General features: G+C 40.5%; 1 protein-coding gene across 3 annotated transcripts in view; it reads right to left on the bottom strand.

Annotated features, from left to right (window-relative positions):
* Positions 1-792: 792 nt before the first annotated feature.
* The window catches only part of MYH7B (myosin heavy chain 7B), a 41,747-nt gene continuing 27,412 nt past the window's right edge, over positions 793-15,127 (bottom strand). For 2 of the 3 annotated variants that reach the window (XM_072111858.1, XM_072111860.1), the window contains 25 exons: positions 13,407-13,494; positions 13,161-13,278; positions 12,380-12,503; positions 12,016-12,152; positions 11,634-11,889; positions 11,207-11,449; positions 10,936-11,112; positions 9,849-9,994; positions 8,875-8,965; positions 8,213-8,602; positions 7,991-8,117; positions 7,259-7,377; positions 6,967-7,163; positions 6,539-6,888; positions 5,965-6,089; positions 5,768-5,883; positions 4,848-5,040; positions 4,552-4,755; positions 4,026-4,151; positions 3,744-3,914; positions 3,170-3,274; positions 2,913-3,008; positions 2,390-2,527; positions 2,116-2,169; positions 793-922 (listed from right to left, as the gene is read on the bottom strand). In XM_072111858.1, the coding sequence (XP_071967959.1) occupies positions 911-922; positions 2,116-2,169; positions 2,390-2,527; positions 2,913-3,008; positions 3,170-3,274; positions 3,744-3,914; positions 4,026-4,151; positions 4,552-4,755; positions 4,848-5,040; positions 5,768-5,883; positions 5,965-6,089; positions 6,539-6,888; positions 6,967-7,163; positions 7,259-7,377; positions 7,991-8,117; positions 8,213-8,602; positions 8,875-8,965; positions 9,849-9,994; positions 10,936-11,112; positions 11,207-11,449; positions 11,634-11,889; positions 12,016-12,152; positions 12,380-12,503; positions 13,161-13,278; positions 13,407-13,494 (3,903 nt within the window). In that variant the 3' untranslated portion in view covers positions 793-910. The remainder of the gene's footprint in view (positions 923-2,115; positions 2,170-2,389; positions 2,528-2,912; positions 3,009-3,169; positions 3,275-3,743; positions 3,915-4,025; positions 4,152-4,551; positions 4,756-4,847; positions 5,041-5,767; positions 5,884-5,964; positions 6,090-6,538; positions 6,889-6,966; positions 7,164-7,258; positions 7,378-7,990; positions 8,118-8,212; positions 8,603-8,874; positions 8,966-9,848; positions 9,995-10,935; positions 11,113-11,206; positions 11,450-11,633; positions 11,890-12,015; positions 12,153-12,379; positions 12,504-13,160; positions 13,279-13,406; positions 13,495-15,127) is intronic. The other variant, XM_072111859.1, reaches the window with a different exon arrangement.

Raw genomic sequence — 15,127 nt, 5'->3', positions numbered from 1 at the left:
ACTGTACCTTTCTTGGACTGACCACAGTAGCATGGATTGGACTCTGTGTGCATCATAGTGATGTATGATACAAGGAGTCCCTGCTTCCCCTTTGTAATTATGATGTTTAGCAGGGAAGCATGGACCCCTTGTATCATATATCAGCCTTCCTGGTATTATGTTAGTTTTATGAAACTGGACACCGCACAGCCTGTGATTTGAAGACCATGTCAGTCTCTGAGCCAAGTGAGACTACCTGTTCATTTTGGGTCTGAATACATCGATCTAATAACTGTTTTTTGCCTGGGAAGCCATTGTAAGCTAAGCATATAAGCTATATGTATTATTACTAGGTGGTGGGCTGGTGTCGGTGCCATAATCCGAGACGCCTTACAGGTCGTGACTCATTCCCAATCTGCTTAATCTGTCTTGAGATAAGAGATGACTGTTTATACACATCTGAGGAGAGGAACGTGGAGTTGCAGAGGTTGTGTACTTCTATAGCTCAATTTAGTAGATTTAATACATGAATATTGGATATAATTGCTTGTATAGTTTTTCCACCACAACTGTTCTTACAGAAAATATAAGATGAGCCAAATGGTAAAGTGATTGTCATACAAGAATACACTACTGTATATCCCTAACTCTGTTGCTTGGCCATTCAGGTACAGAATAACTTGCAGGTACATTGGTTTTACAAGGAATGCTTGAATACACTACACTAGAGATCAACTCTGCTAACTAAAGTGATGGTTATCCCAAAATGTATGTACGTATGTTCTGTGAACGTACAAGAACAGATGCCAGTCCTTGTGCCTCAGTAGATTTTATTGGTTGACAAGGGGTGGGATGGGATCAGAGAGTTTGGGGATCAGGCACAGCTGTTGCAGCTGTCCGGGAAGCCATTGTAGCATCTCTTCTCATCTGCTCATTCTTCATGCTGAAGAAGAAAAGAAAGTCTCTTTACACTGTGCACATGCATTGCTTTTACCTCATGTTAAGGTTGCAAAAGCCATAGAAATCAGCAAAGAAACAGAGCTCATAATATTCAAAGAACCTGCCAAGCAAATTTACCCACCCAAATTTGTTCATTTCCAAAGCTGCAATGTTACAAAAATTAGTTTGTAAACTTACAGTATATGCAGCTGACATGAGTCATTCACACTGAGTCATGCATATTAAAATTTACTTGCATTGCCCCACCACCACCTTCTTCATTGACAGGATATGATATTCTGCTGTATGAAGAGCTCTGTTGGGCATTGAGCACTTAAAATCATGTGACCAGGATGACATAATCTGAGGTCCTGTAACATTTTCAACATCTAACCCATGTATGCTTCTAATCACATGATATCCATAGAGATGGGCACAATTAGAAGTCCATGGAGGCTGCTGTGATTTCATGTGATCAGATATATGCACGATGTGCAGTTTGCTAATATTAGGAGGGTAAAGGACGTGATGATGTCACCCTTGTAACATAACATGCTAAGAAGAGGCATAGGATATGGGGAGGAGTAGATGGGGGGTGGTGGTCTGATCGTGCAGGACACACGCCCCCTCTCATACCAGGGAATATAACCTAAAGTTGATTTATGTGGATTTAAGGGAAACAATTTTTAGCTAACAGGGTGTTATTAAGTTAATAGGGCTCTAAAGGAACCTGCCACAAGCTGTATATGTGCAAATGTGATGACAAGTTCTCTTTAAAGCAACACCAGCCAGACCTAATATACTATATAATAGGAATACAGGCCTAGATGATGCGCTCGCTCTATCTATCTATCTATCCCTCCCTATGCCATATTCTTCCACCTTGGGTCCTTCCATAGGCACAAGATTGAGGGCCAGCACCAGCACTGGGCAAATGCCAAGGGGCCCGCAAAAGGCTGTATGTGAGGGTCACTGTATCTAGTGAACCCATACGGTGTGAGGGGGCTGATTGGTATGATAAACTAGGTAATATTTTAGGGGACAGGAATTTTTAATGCCGCCTTGTGAGTTCACTGCTTAGGGGCCTACCGAAACCTGGAGCCGGCCCTGACTACACTGTATATGGGTTTTGCTCACTGGGGATGTTATCTGTACAACTACTTCTATGATCAGATATGCTGTAAACTTGCACAGTACCTGAACTGAATCCTGGATTCGGTGTTTTCCTGTTACAGTGAAAAATGAGCTTTGCTAGAAAAGATAAGGAATATAAAATTGGTAACCAGAGACTTACAGCTACCATGACACAGTAGAAGTAGGGTGCACAGGCAACAAAGCAGCATATTTTTCATGTCTAACTTACACCTCAAACACAAAGGATAATTTCTGTGACTCCACCAAATAGATTAAAGGAACAGCAGCGATTAAAGTGGGCGCCCAAATCTATGTATGAGACAAAGGTAATGATTACCTTAGAGGAAGCCGCTTCTCTTGTTCGGGCACGGATCTTGTTGACTTGTGCCTCTGCTACATCTGCACGTTCCTCTGCGTCATCCAGTTCATGTTGGACCTTCCTGTATTTCTGTAGGTTGGAGTTGGCTTGGGTCTCCTGTAATTGGTAAAAATTGTACCTTGGGATCATAAAAGGTGTCTTATTGCACATTCACAGTATGTTCATTATATACAGGGCTGGAATAAGGTAGGTAAGAACCCCATGGGCACAGAGTCTGGTGGAGGTCCCCACTGAATGTAGCCAGACAGTGGTACACATTACTAAATTATCATGTATATTCTAAAGTTTCTCCTATTTGCATGTTAGCCTAGCTGCTGGCACAGAGCCGGTAGCACACATTACTTCCAATGGCAGTCAGCTTACAGCTGTGAGGGGACTGTTGGACATTGCTGGTGGGGGCCCTGGGACAAGCGCCTCTGGAGCTCTCCCTATAATCTGGCCTTGATTACATATAGTGGCATTGTTTGATGTGGTCACTTACAGCCTCCTCAGACTGGCGTTTATAGCTCTTGACTTTCATCTGAAGTTTATCTATCAGGTCCTGCATTCGGGCCAGGTTCTTCCGATCCTCTTCAGTCTGTAAGAAATAAGATACAAATCACTCTGTAAATGTGTCTTCTAATACCATACATTAGGACTATATGGGCACTTCCTTGTGTTTTTCACTCTCTTTCAACAGTCTACAGAATCTTATGTTATTCCACATGATGTACAAAAACTTATATTTGAAGAACTTACCTGGTAGGTGAGTTCCTTTATCCTCCTTTCATATTTCCTTATTCCTTTCTGAGTTTCGGCATTCTTCTTCTGCTCGATCTCAAGTTCTCCTTCCAGTTCTCTCACCTGTTGTCACCAACATGATTTATCAGACATGGTCATTCCTGGTTTACAGACTCAGATTTGGATGTGTAACTTAAAAAAATTAGTTTTATAACATGTAGAAGGGTTTTTGCTAAAAGATGTATTTTCGGAGTAAGGACATGTTACCATTTGGTCAGTAGGCACCAATTCATAGAACAGCAGTGTTGATGGTCCCCGGTGGGAAAACCTTCTAGGGCCCTTTTAATTATTCAAATGTGTACAGTCCCCAAGAGCATTCTCAAGGTTACCTTCTTGAGACCGTTGTAGAGTATATAGTATATATGCATGTTGTGAGTTGTGTTAATAGTTTGATATTTTAATACTATAATATATAGCAGTTGCCTCACTTAATGGTAAACATTATTTTCTACATGTAAGCTCATAGATACACATGCCCCAGCTATCGCAGACCTGTTCACTTGGAGATGATTGGGTAACAGGTGACACGTACCTTTGCTTCAAGCTTTTGGATCTGTTTCTTTCCTCCTTTCAAAGCTATTTGTTCAGCCTCATCTAAACGCATCTGCAGATCTTTTATGGTTTGTTCCATGTTCTTCTTCATCCTCTCCAGGTGAGCGCTGGTGTCTTGCTCTTTCTTCAGCTCCTCTGCCATCATGGCCGCCTGCATGGTTGACACACCCATAATTTAATCCAAGACCCTAAAGACTGTCCCCAGGCAAAATTGAAGGCTTTGTTTGTGATATAAGATACTAGTATTAGAGTCATTTCTCACATCAGTGATGGCTTTCTTGGCTTTTTCTTCAGCGTTCCGACATTCCTGAACGGCTTCTTCTACTTCGGTGGTCAACTGGGAGATATCAGCATCCAACTTCTTCTTCTGATTGATAAGGCCGGTGTTCTAGCAGGTAAATACAATACACAGGTAAGCTACTTTCAACATCTATGCATTTTTTAAAATTTTATATATTATATACATTTTTTATATATATTTTTTTTTAACTTTCTTTGTACTGAAGATTTTTGCAGAATAATAACAAAACAACAGTACCGCAATGTATGTTACATTGCCAAACAATCATTTTAATTGTTTTTATTATAAAGATGTTGATTCTTGACACCGTTTATACCCTTGTTAGACATAGAATCGGTTATAAATCTGCTAATGTTTAATTTGGTAAAAAATAAAAAAAAAAATTTGTAGGATATTCATAATTCTATTGTTTAGTTAAATATTTTCCATGATGGAAGAAAGGCCCAATAGACTGTAGCGTTGTCTTTTTGCTCATCGTGTATCTCACCTGTGAGTGCAGAAGGTTGACCCTCTCTGTAGCCTCCAGCAGTTCTTGTTCTGCCAGTTTTCTTCCCCTTTCTGCCTGTTCCAGCGCTGCCCTCAGTTCTTCTACTTCAGCCAGCAGCAGATTATTACGTCTCTCGAGGGCTGCGGCTTGTTCTTTCAAGTCGTCATTGTGCCTTAGGGTGTCATCCAGCTCAATCTGCAGATCCTGGAAGATGTATACAAAGATATACAGGTCATAAAATATTAAGACTTTCTCTGATTAGATTAAATGGAATAGGGAGAATATAAACAACCGACCTTGATCTGAGACTGCAAGTGTCGGACCATTTTCTGGGACTCTGCCGCTTGCCGATTGGCATGATTGAGTTGGATTTCCATTTCATTCAAATCCCCTTCCATCTTCTTTTTCAGTCTAATGGCCTCATTCCTGGCTTTAGCCTCTGCGTCCAGACTTGCCTGCATGGACTCCAGTGCGCGCTGGTGATTACGTCTACAGAAATAGAGCAAAAAGTTGATTTTTTTCTAAACTTGAATATACTTTTATCGTAAAGAGAAAGTCCTTGAATTCTTGTATGTGATTTATAGGTGGAATTTTAAAGTTGCAATCTAAGAATTGAAAGGGAAAACGTTTTCAATAAAACCGCTGCACTGAGAGCTCTGGGCACTTAGAAACATGTGACCAGGAAGACGTTTTCTAAGATCATGTTACATCTGCAGCGCCTACCGCGTGTATGTATCTGATCACATGAAATTACAGCATACCTCCATGGAAGTCTACTTCTCCTCATCCTCCATGGAGGCTTCTGTGATTTCATGTGATCAGATACACACATGGGGTAGACATTGCAGATGTAACAGAACCTTAGAAGATGTCACCCTGGTCACATGACATGCTGAGTAGAGAAATAGAACATGGGGGGGGGGGGAATATATGGAAGGGCCGGCTGGCCCTATTCACAGGACCATTTGGGGTACGTATGACTCTCATAGGTGGCAATGGGCGCACAAAGCGATATGGTACCACTCTGTACACAGTGAAAAAATAAAAAATAGGACATGTCCTATCTTTCCCTGCATGCATGGCCCATGGCATTAACCCTCCTCCTCTCCATCGTACAGGATGTATTCCCTCCCCCGGCAGGCATACGCTCCTGTGAATCTAGCCTTAAACACATATTTGAATTAGTTGTCTAAACCATTTCCGTAGTGAGCCTCACCTGAGATTTTCTATCTCCTCATCCTTTTCTGCCAGCTTTCTGTCCACATCAGCTTTAATCTGAGATAACTCAAGCTGAATACGCAAAGTCTTACTCTCTTCATGTTCCAAAGCTCCCTGTAGAGCATTATATGATCAGAAGTGAAACGCTAATCCAATACATGTAAGATAGAAGTTTACTCTTGTATTCCCACTCACCTCCGCCTCTTCTAGAGCTGCTTGAATATCGCTCTTCTCACTTTCTAGGGCCTTCTTCACCTTTTCAAGTTCGTGAATGGTTTTGCTGCTGGAACTTATTTGATCGGTGAGATCAGCAATCTCCTCTGAAGGTGAGAAAGTAACAATCGTTACACAAAGCTACAGTAGTAATATGGCAGGGGGCCCGACCTACAATTGCTTAGTCAAAAATAAGTTTTAACCCATGCTATGATGCCTACTTGGGGTATCGGGACTGCCCACCACCATATATACACAGGTTGTTCTTAAACAGTTAAAAGGTAATACTATTTGACCTCTTTAGTGCCCACTGCAGGGGAAATAAGTAGATAATGGTTCAACTTTATTGTGCAAGCTCCACTCCGTGACTGCGCAGACGCAAGGGGCTCGAACCGATTTGAGTTAAATTAAATTTAACAGTAGGCACAAAGGGAATACCTAAAGGGTGATGTGGGACATTAACCACCGGTCCATAAGGACATGTGGGTTCTTTAGTGTCCCAATCACCCTGACAAGGGTCCTTTAAGTTCATATCATGATATTATTGTTCACTTGCCTTGTAGATTTTTGTTCTCTCTCTTCATTGTCTCTAGATTGTCCAGAGACTCCTCATATGCGTTCTTCAGCTTGAAGAGCTCGGTGCTCAGGCTGCGGGACTCCTTTTGTGAGGCCTCCAGCTCAGCTTGGGTCTCCTCATATTTTTGCTTCCATTCTGTCAGGATCCTGTCAAAGTTTCTTTGCTTCTTGTCTAATGCAGCAGCAGCGGAGTTTGCTCGCTCCAAGTCAATGACCAAATCTTCGATTTCGGTTTGGAGACGATGTTTGGTCTTTTCTAGTGAAGAACACTTTGCATTTGCGGCTTCTATTGCCTCCTCAGCGTCCTGCAGCCGGGCTGCCAGCTTCTTCCTGAAAAAGAGTCACTGAAATGTTTATGCACAAGAACATTTGTGATAAATTGAAGTTTTTTGTGAGGGTAAAACATACTTGGCATCTTCCAGCTCTTCCGTTCTCTGAATGGCATCAGTTTCATACTTGTTCCTCCACTGAGCTACCTCTGCGTTTGCCTTGGACAGAGACCTTTGCAACTCTGCCTTGGCCTCCTGTTCCTCTTCATATTGTTCCCGCATAAGGTCACAGTCATGACGTGATGCTTGCAGTGCGTGTGCTAATGCATTTTTTGACTAAAAAAGAAAGTGGTATTTATCATGGCTTTTTTTGTCAAAAAAATGTAAAAAAAAGTTTCCCTTGTCATAAGCAGGGGCAATGGCACATGTACCTTGGTCTCTTCTTCCAGCTGCCTTTTCAACTCTTCAATGCTCTGAGTGAAGGAAGCTTTGCCTCGGCTCAGCTGGTTCACAAGAGACTCCTTTTCCTCCAGAAGACGCGTTAATTCTCCTAAAAATCCATGTAAGAAGAAAAGATTTTAAGTTTGAGATATAAAGGTCCTACCTGAAGGGTTTTTCCAAATCAACTATATTAAACTGTTAGGGTCTACATTTATGACACCCTAGAACAGTGATGGCGAACCTTTTAGAAATCGAGTACCCAAAACACACTAGGTTTTCCCAAAGTACCAACACAGCAATTTAGGCAGTAACAAACTTATTGCTACCAGAATCTTTGAGCTCCAATTCGACCCCGTCCACACCTTCTCACTCTTCAGATAGAACCAGGCAGCACAGGATGGGGCACTTTACAATAGCAGGGCACTACTTGGACTGCCTGAGACTGCAGGAAGGTGCCATGTCTGGCAAACTGTGCCTGGGAGACAGCCAGCGTGCCCACAGAGATGCCTCCGAGTGCCATCTCTGGCACCAGTGTCATAGGTTCGCCACCACTGTCCTAGAAGGTGAGATGAAGGGTTTGGGATTCTCTGACAGACACTACGACCTCATCATTGTTTATTCTGCTCTGTATACCTGCTGCCTGTATTAGGTACTGCGGTTTTATAGGCCTCACTTATACAATAATACACTGGATTATTACTTTTAGCTTTGAGTAATCTTACCATTCTCTGTCTGTAGCCTTGCTCTGTGTAAAGACATATCGGCTAATTGTCGTTGTAACTCATCTACTTTGCATTTTGCTTCGCTTAGTTGGTCCTCATATGTTCGGCATAACTTCTCTGCGTTCCCCTATAATCAGAACAAATCTTTAGACTCTGTAGATGTCTTCCTTACACTATAAAGTCCATTGCTGATTTTAACAAAATCATAGAAAGAAACGTCACCTTATTTTTTAAGAGTTGTTCAATGTTGGAAGACAAGTCATCCAGTTCCATCTTCATCTCACTTTTCTCCTTCTCCAGTTTCTGCTTCACTCGCTGCAGGCTGTCGATCTGTTCTCCAAGTTCAGCCACAGTGTCTGCATGTTTCTTCCTCAGACCGGCAGCAGTGGCTTCATGGTGAAGGGTGGCTTCTTCCAGATCTCTGCGTAACTTCAAAAATTCAGCTTCTCTCTTTTTGTTCATTTCAATTTGAACAGATGTGGCCCCACCAGCTTCTTCCAGACGCTCACTCAGTTCCTCCAGCTCTTTGGCTACCTCAGAGCGTTGTTTCTCCACCTTTGCTCTGGTAGCTCTCTCTGCTTCTAATTCCTCTTCCAGTTCTTCGATACGAGCCTATATGTCAAAAAGCAGTAATTGGTGTAATAGAACTCTAAAATTTCTATAAGTCCCATTGCAGAAGAGAACACCACAATATGTGGGGCCACTTCACTTAATCACCTCTGATGAAATCGCTGAATCAGTTGTAGGCTCAAAGACTGGACCACAAAACCTTGTCAACGTCCATATGCACTACACACTGACCTTTTATTCCAATTTACTTGAGCTACCAGCGTACTAGTAACACAAGGTCAACAATAATTTCATTGAGGAAAATCCCAAATTACCTGAAGTTCCTTGATTTTCTTTTGTAACTGAGCACTCATCATTTGCTCATCTTCAATCCGCGAGTTGAGCTGACTTATCTCAAAGTCTTTCCTAGAGAAGGAAAAAAAATACAAAGAATTTACTGGTTGAATTTGCAGCTAAAACTCTATACCTCTATTCCTCCATTCTATGTCAGTCACCGCACTGGTTGCCTGTCTTATACCAAATGCAGTTTAAATTAATCACCCTCATCCACAAAGCTCTGCATAATGCTGCACCTCCCTACCTCTCCTTTCTCATAACAATCTATGGCCCAACATGTGCTCTTTGATCTGCCAGTGATCTTAGATTATCCTCTTCTGTAGTTTGAACCTCCCAATCACATCTCCAGGACTTCGGCCAAGCTGCACTAATTCTCTAGAATTCCCTACTTCGGGCTATCCACGGGATAGGGCCTAACTTCCTGATCAGTGGTGATCTTGGTGCTGAGACCCCCACAGATCACAAATACGCGGCGCACGGCAATTTCCGTCAGCTCCATAGAGAGTAATGCAGCAGAATGATCATGCACGGCTGTCTGCTCCATTAGTCTGACGAAGTAACAAGGGGTCGAAGGAGGTACATGGGACTCCATCGGACCACTAGTTTTTGTGATCTGTGGGGGTCTCAGCACCCCCACTGATCAGCAAGTTAGGTACTATACCGTGCATAGGGCCTTCTTTTGTTTGTGGGAAAACCCATTTAACTCCCTTTTTACTAAACCATTCCCCGCCTGTTATCTGGTAGATATCAGATACCAAACTACAGGCTTCCCTGCAGTCCCATTAACCTTGGCCCTCATTCCTTTTGTTTCATATGTGAATTACTCTGTAATGTCTATTAAAGATTATTATTATAGCCAATACAAAAAAATTATTATTATTGACTAGAACTCTTATTAGGCCTTAAATGTATGGTAAAGCTACGTCTATGAAGCACCTAATGTAACACTCACTTTTTTAGTTTTTCTTCTAACTGCTGCTTGTCATTCTCTAGATCCATTACAGACTCCTGGGTAAGTTTCAGATCTCCCTCCAACTTTCGCTTTGCACGCTCTAGATCCATTCGTAGTTTCTTTTCTTGTTCTAAGGACCCTTCCAGCTGCAGAGTGAAAATATGTTAGTTTTTAAAAGAAATGATGAGTCATTAATTAATCTTTGACCTAGATGTCTAAGTGTTGAAGGAAATCTACCATTTTATAAAAACCTTTACTCACCTACGCTCCTCACCTAGAACTCATCTAGAAAAGAGAGTTATAAAAAGCAACCCAGAGTGTGGGGACAAGATGTCTGACACTCCAGACTGCTAATGATGCACCGCATGCTAAGAGGAGAGATGTGACATCACGCAAGAGGCGTGAGTTCACACCTCCAGCGTAATAGATGCTTCCCTCTCCCTCTTGAAGAGGGAGGTGACGTCACAAAGGGGGGTGGCGGGTGCATAATTATAACTCTCTTTTCTAGGTGATCCCAACGTGTCTCGTTTAGAGAAGACAATCGATCAAGATAAAGAGGAGCTTCGGTGAGTACATGTAGATGTTTTTTACTGTTTTTAAAATGGTAGATTTCCCTTAAGTTTCCGTAACTTTTTAACAACTTTTCCATAGAACATAGGTTATTGCCTCAACTTAAGTTATATAACACTAGTTAGACAAAATGTGACTTCTATAATGCATATTTTAAGCAGGCTCTATTTGAAATCCTCATCAGCAGCAACATAAAGAAAATTTAGCTCATGCATCCTCTGCCTGTTTCCATCTCTCTACTTTCTCATTAAGGACCGGGTCATTCCTCCCCTTTCCATAGACTTCTATGTTCTATGATATCTGATATTATGTTAGCCTTAATCAGTCCTAAGAATATAAGAGCAGATTTTAGAGTAACCACTAGTACGGTGAGGAATGAAGTGAGACAGTTAAAAGGGAAATAGAAGAAAACAGAAGCTTTGTATGTACTAATGTAAATTACCAGGTTTCTTAAATTCCTTTGCCCCCTGAGTAAAACAGTTTAGGAAAGCTTAGTGACCACTCTTAAACTACTCACATCATCCACTTGTTGCTCTAGTTTAGCTTTGGCCTTGGTGAGGGTGTTGACTTTGTCTTCCTCTGCCTGCAGATCATCTAGAGCTTGCTGATGCGCTTCCTGAAGAGCCTTCTTTTCCTTGGTAAGCTTTGCAATTATTTCATCCAAAGCCGCCATTTCCTCCACAAGGTTCTTCACCTGATCATGAGGAGAAAGAAAGGAGTTACCAAAATAAGGTAAAAATGAATGTGTATTTTTTGGAGATATCATTAAAGGTTTATTCTGAGCTTGCCTTGTTCTCTGTTGCATGTTTCTCCTTCTCTACTTTGGCCAGTGTAATTTCCAGGTCATCAATGTCCTTTTTAAGTTCTGCACATTCATCTTCAAGTTTCCTTTTCTTGGAAGTTAGATCAGAATTCATCTCTTCTTCATCTTCCAGTCTTTCGGTGAACTCTTTCACTTTTGCCTCTAGCTGAATCTTGGTTTTGATGAGGAGGTCACATCGTTCTTCTGCATCGGCAAGATTGTCTTGCTCCTGTGAAGGAAATGTAAGATATTAACATCATATGTTTCTAATGTTAGCCCTAATGTTAAAACCAGACAAAGTTTACTGTCAGCTGCACATAGCAAAACTCTACTTCTTATGGATCACAAACATAAAACAGAATGAAAGGTCTTCCAAAGTTTCCATGGTTAAATGTTTTGATGACCCAACTTACTGCTTGTAGTTGCAGACCCAGGTCATTCTTCTCTTGGATCAGAGTGACCTGTCTCTCCTCCAATTCTTTTCTCTTGGCTTCAGATTTTTCCAATGCTTCCTTTAACTTCAGGAATTCTTCCTTCATGTTTGCCATCTCTTTTTCTGTTTGAGCTGATTTCAGCAGAGGTTTAATCTTGAAAAAGAGCTTCATCCATGACCAGTGTTTGACTGCATTGAAGGCTCTTATGTTCCACTGGATTACCAATAATGCATCCCTGTAGTAAAAGTAGGTAAAATCATCATAAACATGTCAATTGTTGGCTCTGGCCCAGCATCACTGGAACTATAATGTAGATAGAACAAAACAGTCATTTCCAACTGGTTCAAAACTTGTCTATTACCTTCTTGCAATGATCTTTTGGTACTCAATCCTCATAAGTCTTCCTCGGCTTCTAGCCTGCAGCATGGTGATAATCCTAGCCAAACGTTCATCTCGCATTTCTTCTAGTTGACCAAGCAACCCAGCCTTGAAGAATACCTAAAAGTATTTACATTAATATTAATGGTTGGTTATATTTTGAAGGAAAACAGGAAGACCTTAAATAAAAGAGGTTTTGCTCTACTGTTTCCATATTTACTATACAATTGAATGAAGAAAGCCCACAACATATGTGGTCATCTATCTATCCATTCAATCTGTACCTAGAAGCAGTGACCAGTGGCCACTTTTTAATACTTCGGAGGTATTGTTGGTATAGGTGATACCTTAGTGTGCCCAAACTTGTACTGTGTGTGGTCAATGTCCAGAGAACCCAGAAGTTTTTCAGTGGCTTTTCTACTGTCAACAAATTTGTCATCTGGAATAGCATTAGGATTGAGGATTCGATACCTGTGGAAAAAGCAAATGACTTTTCAGAAGAGTTTTTGAAAAGTCAGAACTGGCGCAGAACTGTTGCGGATCATTTATAATGAGTTTGCGCCAGAAAGAACAGATGTTTCCGACTATCCCGACACCTCAGTTTTTTTTGGCGCAAGTGGTCGTGGCCTAACGTTTCCACATTATCCTCCACATTTATGTGTACTTTGTCGGCATTTTTAGGCGCAATTTTTGGCCCACGATAGACCAGGAAAAAAATTGGTCTGAGAGAAAAATTAAGGCGCAGTCCATGAAAGATTTTGGCACACACTTCATTACTGTCAGCATTTTTCTGGCGCATGACTGATTAATTCCGTCTACCCAGTAATCACTAACAGCCGTGCACCACTTTAATACATCGGGCTGTGCTTTACGGAGACTGATCTCTGATGCCGACAGTCGTCCTTGCAGCACAATTAGTAAATCCCCCCATTGCGTTTCATTGTGTGTAAAAAATAAAAATCATAGGATGGAAGAGTATGTAAAAAGTTAAATGGTCAGTGTTTTTTTCGAGCTTTTTTTTTTTAAATCGGTAGTAAACGTGAATAATACATCCCAGCAGACCATTCTAAAATTCTCTAATATAAATTTATTTTCACGGATACAATTAAGTATGAAGAGCCTGCTTACCTCTGCTTAAATTCAGCATACAGAAGTCTGTTTGGGTATCCTTTACGGCAAATTCTAATACCCTCCAGGACACCATTGCACCTCAGTTGATGAAGAACCATAAATGGGTCCATAACACCTATAGGATGATATAGTTTTACAAAAAGATAAATTCAGTAAAATGCTTTTCCTCGAAAATTTGATGGAACCCGTCTACACCACAACCATCTGGTCATCTATTGCAGATTCTGCTGGAAGTTTTCTTACCGGGGGTTTTAGTCTCGTTGGGTATAATGCATCTGACAAAGTGAGGTTGTGTTGATCGGAGATTAGTCATCAATTTATTCAGATTTTCCTGCACAGGGATTAACAAATGTTTAGTCGGGAATAATTTAAATGTACATAATTTTTTTCCCCTAAATTCCCATTTTTTATTTTGTATGATATACCACACTAAAGGGGTTGGTCGCTTTATTTCAAGTTTTTTTTTTTTGGTAATGTGTGTTTAGAATATTAGGTAACTTACCAATATACATTTAGTAAAAGCTTCTTGATATATATGGCTCAGAAATGTCTTTTACCTCATAAGATGCCATTCCTGTCCATAAAAAGGCAGGACATGGGGGGTCATGTGATCTCTAACTGTCCCTGACTAATCTGCCTTCCAGGACCTTATGATAATATTCATGAATACAAGCTTAAGGTCCTGGATGGTAGATTGGCTTCAGAGGAAGAAGAATTTTCTGAACCCGGGGGCTTTACTTAAAATATGAATATACATATTCATATACAGTATGTATATTGGTAACTTATCTAATTTCCTGCCCCCTGCGCACACAATTTTTTGTGCAATATTCCCATAACATTTTTATTTTCCAGTCAGCCAAATAGTGCACGGACTTGTATTTGTGGGACTAACATCATTTTTTATTGATTCCACCATTTTGAAATACATATTACTAACTTAATCATCTATTTATTCAGGTCTTTAGGAGATAAAATACCGGTAAATAAAAAAATTAAAACATTTAGGTTAACTGTTATTGAATTATTGGAATCAGCAAGCACAGGTAACTGACAGTGCAGTAAGTATATGGCTCTTCCCATAGAAACCAAATAGCAGCTTTATAAAAGCTGACGAAGCAGGGTGCAAAGCGTATGTTGGGGTATCGGACAATGTGGAACTAAATTGTTGAGTATGGTTTAGCCTGTCTGTGAATTTGGGGGAACATGCAGTGCTGTTGGACATTTGATATATATATATATATATATATATATATTATGGAATGCAATGGTCCTCTGGTAATAATGGCTTGAGCAGTACCAGTATGTGATACCAGTGTCCATTTTATAATACTGATGTATGTATATCCCTCTCTAGTTATACCCACACTGTCCGTTTGATGCATGTGAGTGTTTTTATGTGTATTTATTTTACTTATCTTTTTTAAAATTTTTCATGTGATAGATTTCATGGGATATTTATTTTGTTAGTATAGTTGAGATAATTCAAATGAACTGTCGTATAGATGGAAAATTTTCTTTTGCTCTTGCTCTTGGAGGTTTGATTGGGTATTATCACTGCAAATTTTTGGTCCTCTTGATAGAGAGTTCAAACATTATGGGGAGATTTTTCAGAAGTGTCTTGAGGGCAGAACTGCTCTAGTTGCCCATGTCAACCAATCAGAGCTCAGCTTTCATTTTATAACATGATATTATAGTGATATACTGTAGCTGTAGTTGTTGGTTTTCAGTATTTAAAGCTCCATATATTTATTAGCATACAATATTCATGGTTACTTCAACTGCATTTTTTTTCGAGTGTTTCCTACCTTGTTTCCAGTTTTGTGTGTTGGAGTGGGAAGCAGTACAGACTTAAAGTGATGTTCAAGATATGGATGTAACTAAACATCACTGCAAGTCTTAACTGCCTCACTCTCACAATGATGATGTGTGCTGACGCTTTCCATACAGGTAACTAAGGCATA

This window comes from Engystomops pustulosus, chromosome 6 (genome assembly GCF_040894005.1).
Source record: "Engystomops pustulosus chromosome 6, aEngPut4.maternal, whole genome shotgun sequence".
Classification (NCBI taxonomy): domain Eukaryota; kingdom Metazoa; phylum Chordata; class Amphibia; order Anura; family Leptodactylidae; genus Engystomops; species Engystomops pustulosus.
Note: the sequence above shows the minus strand (reverse complement) of the source record. Positions and strands in the feature narration are given on the sequence as shown.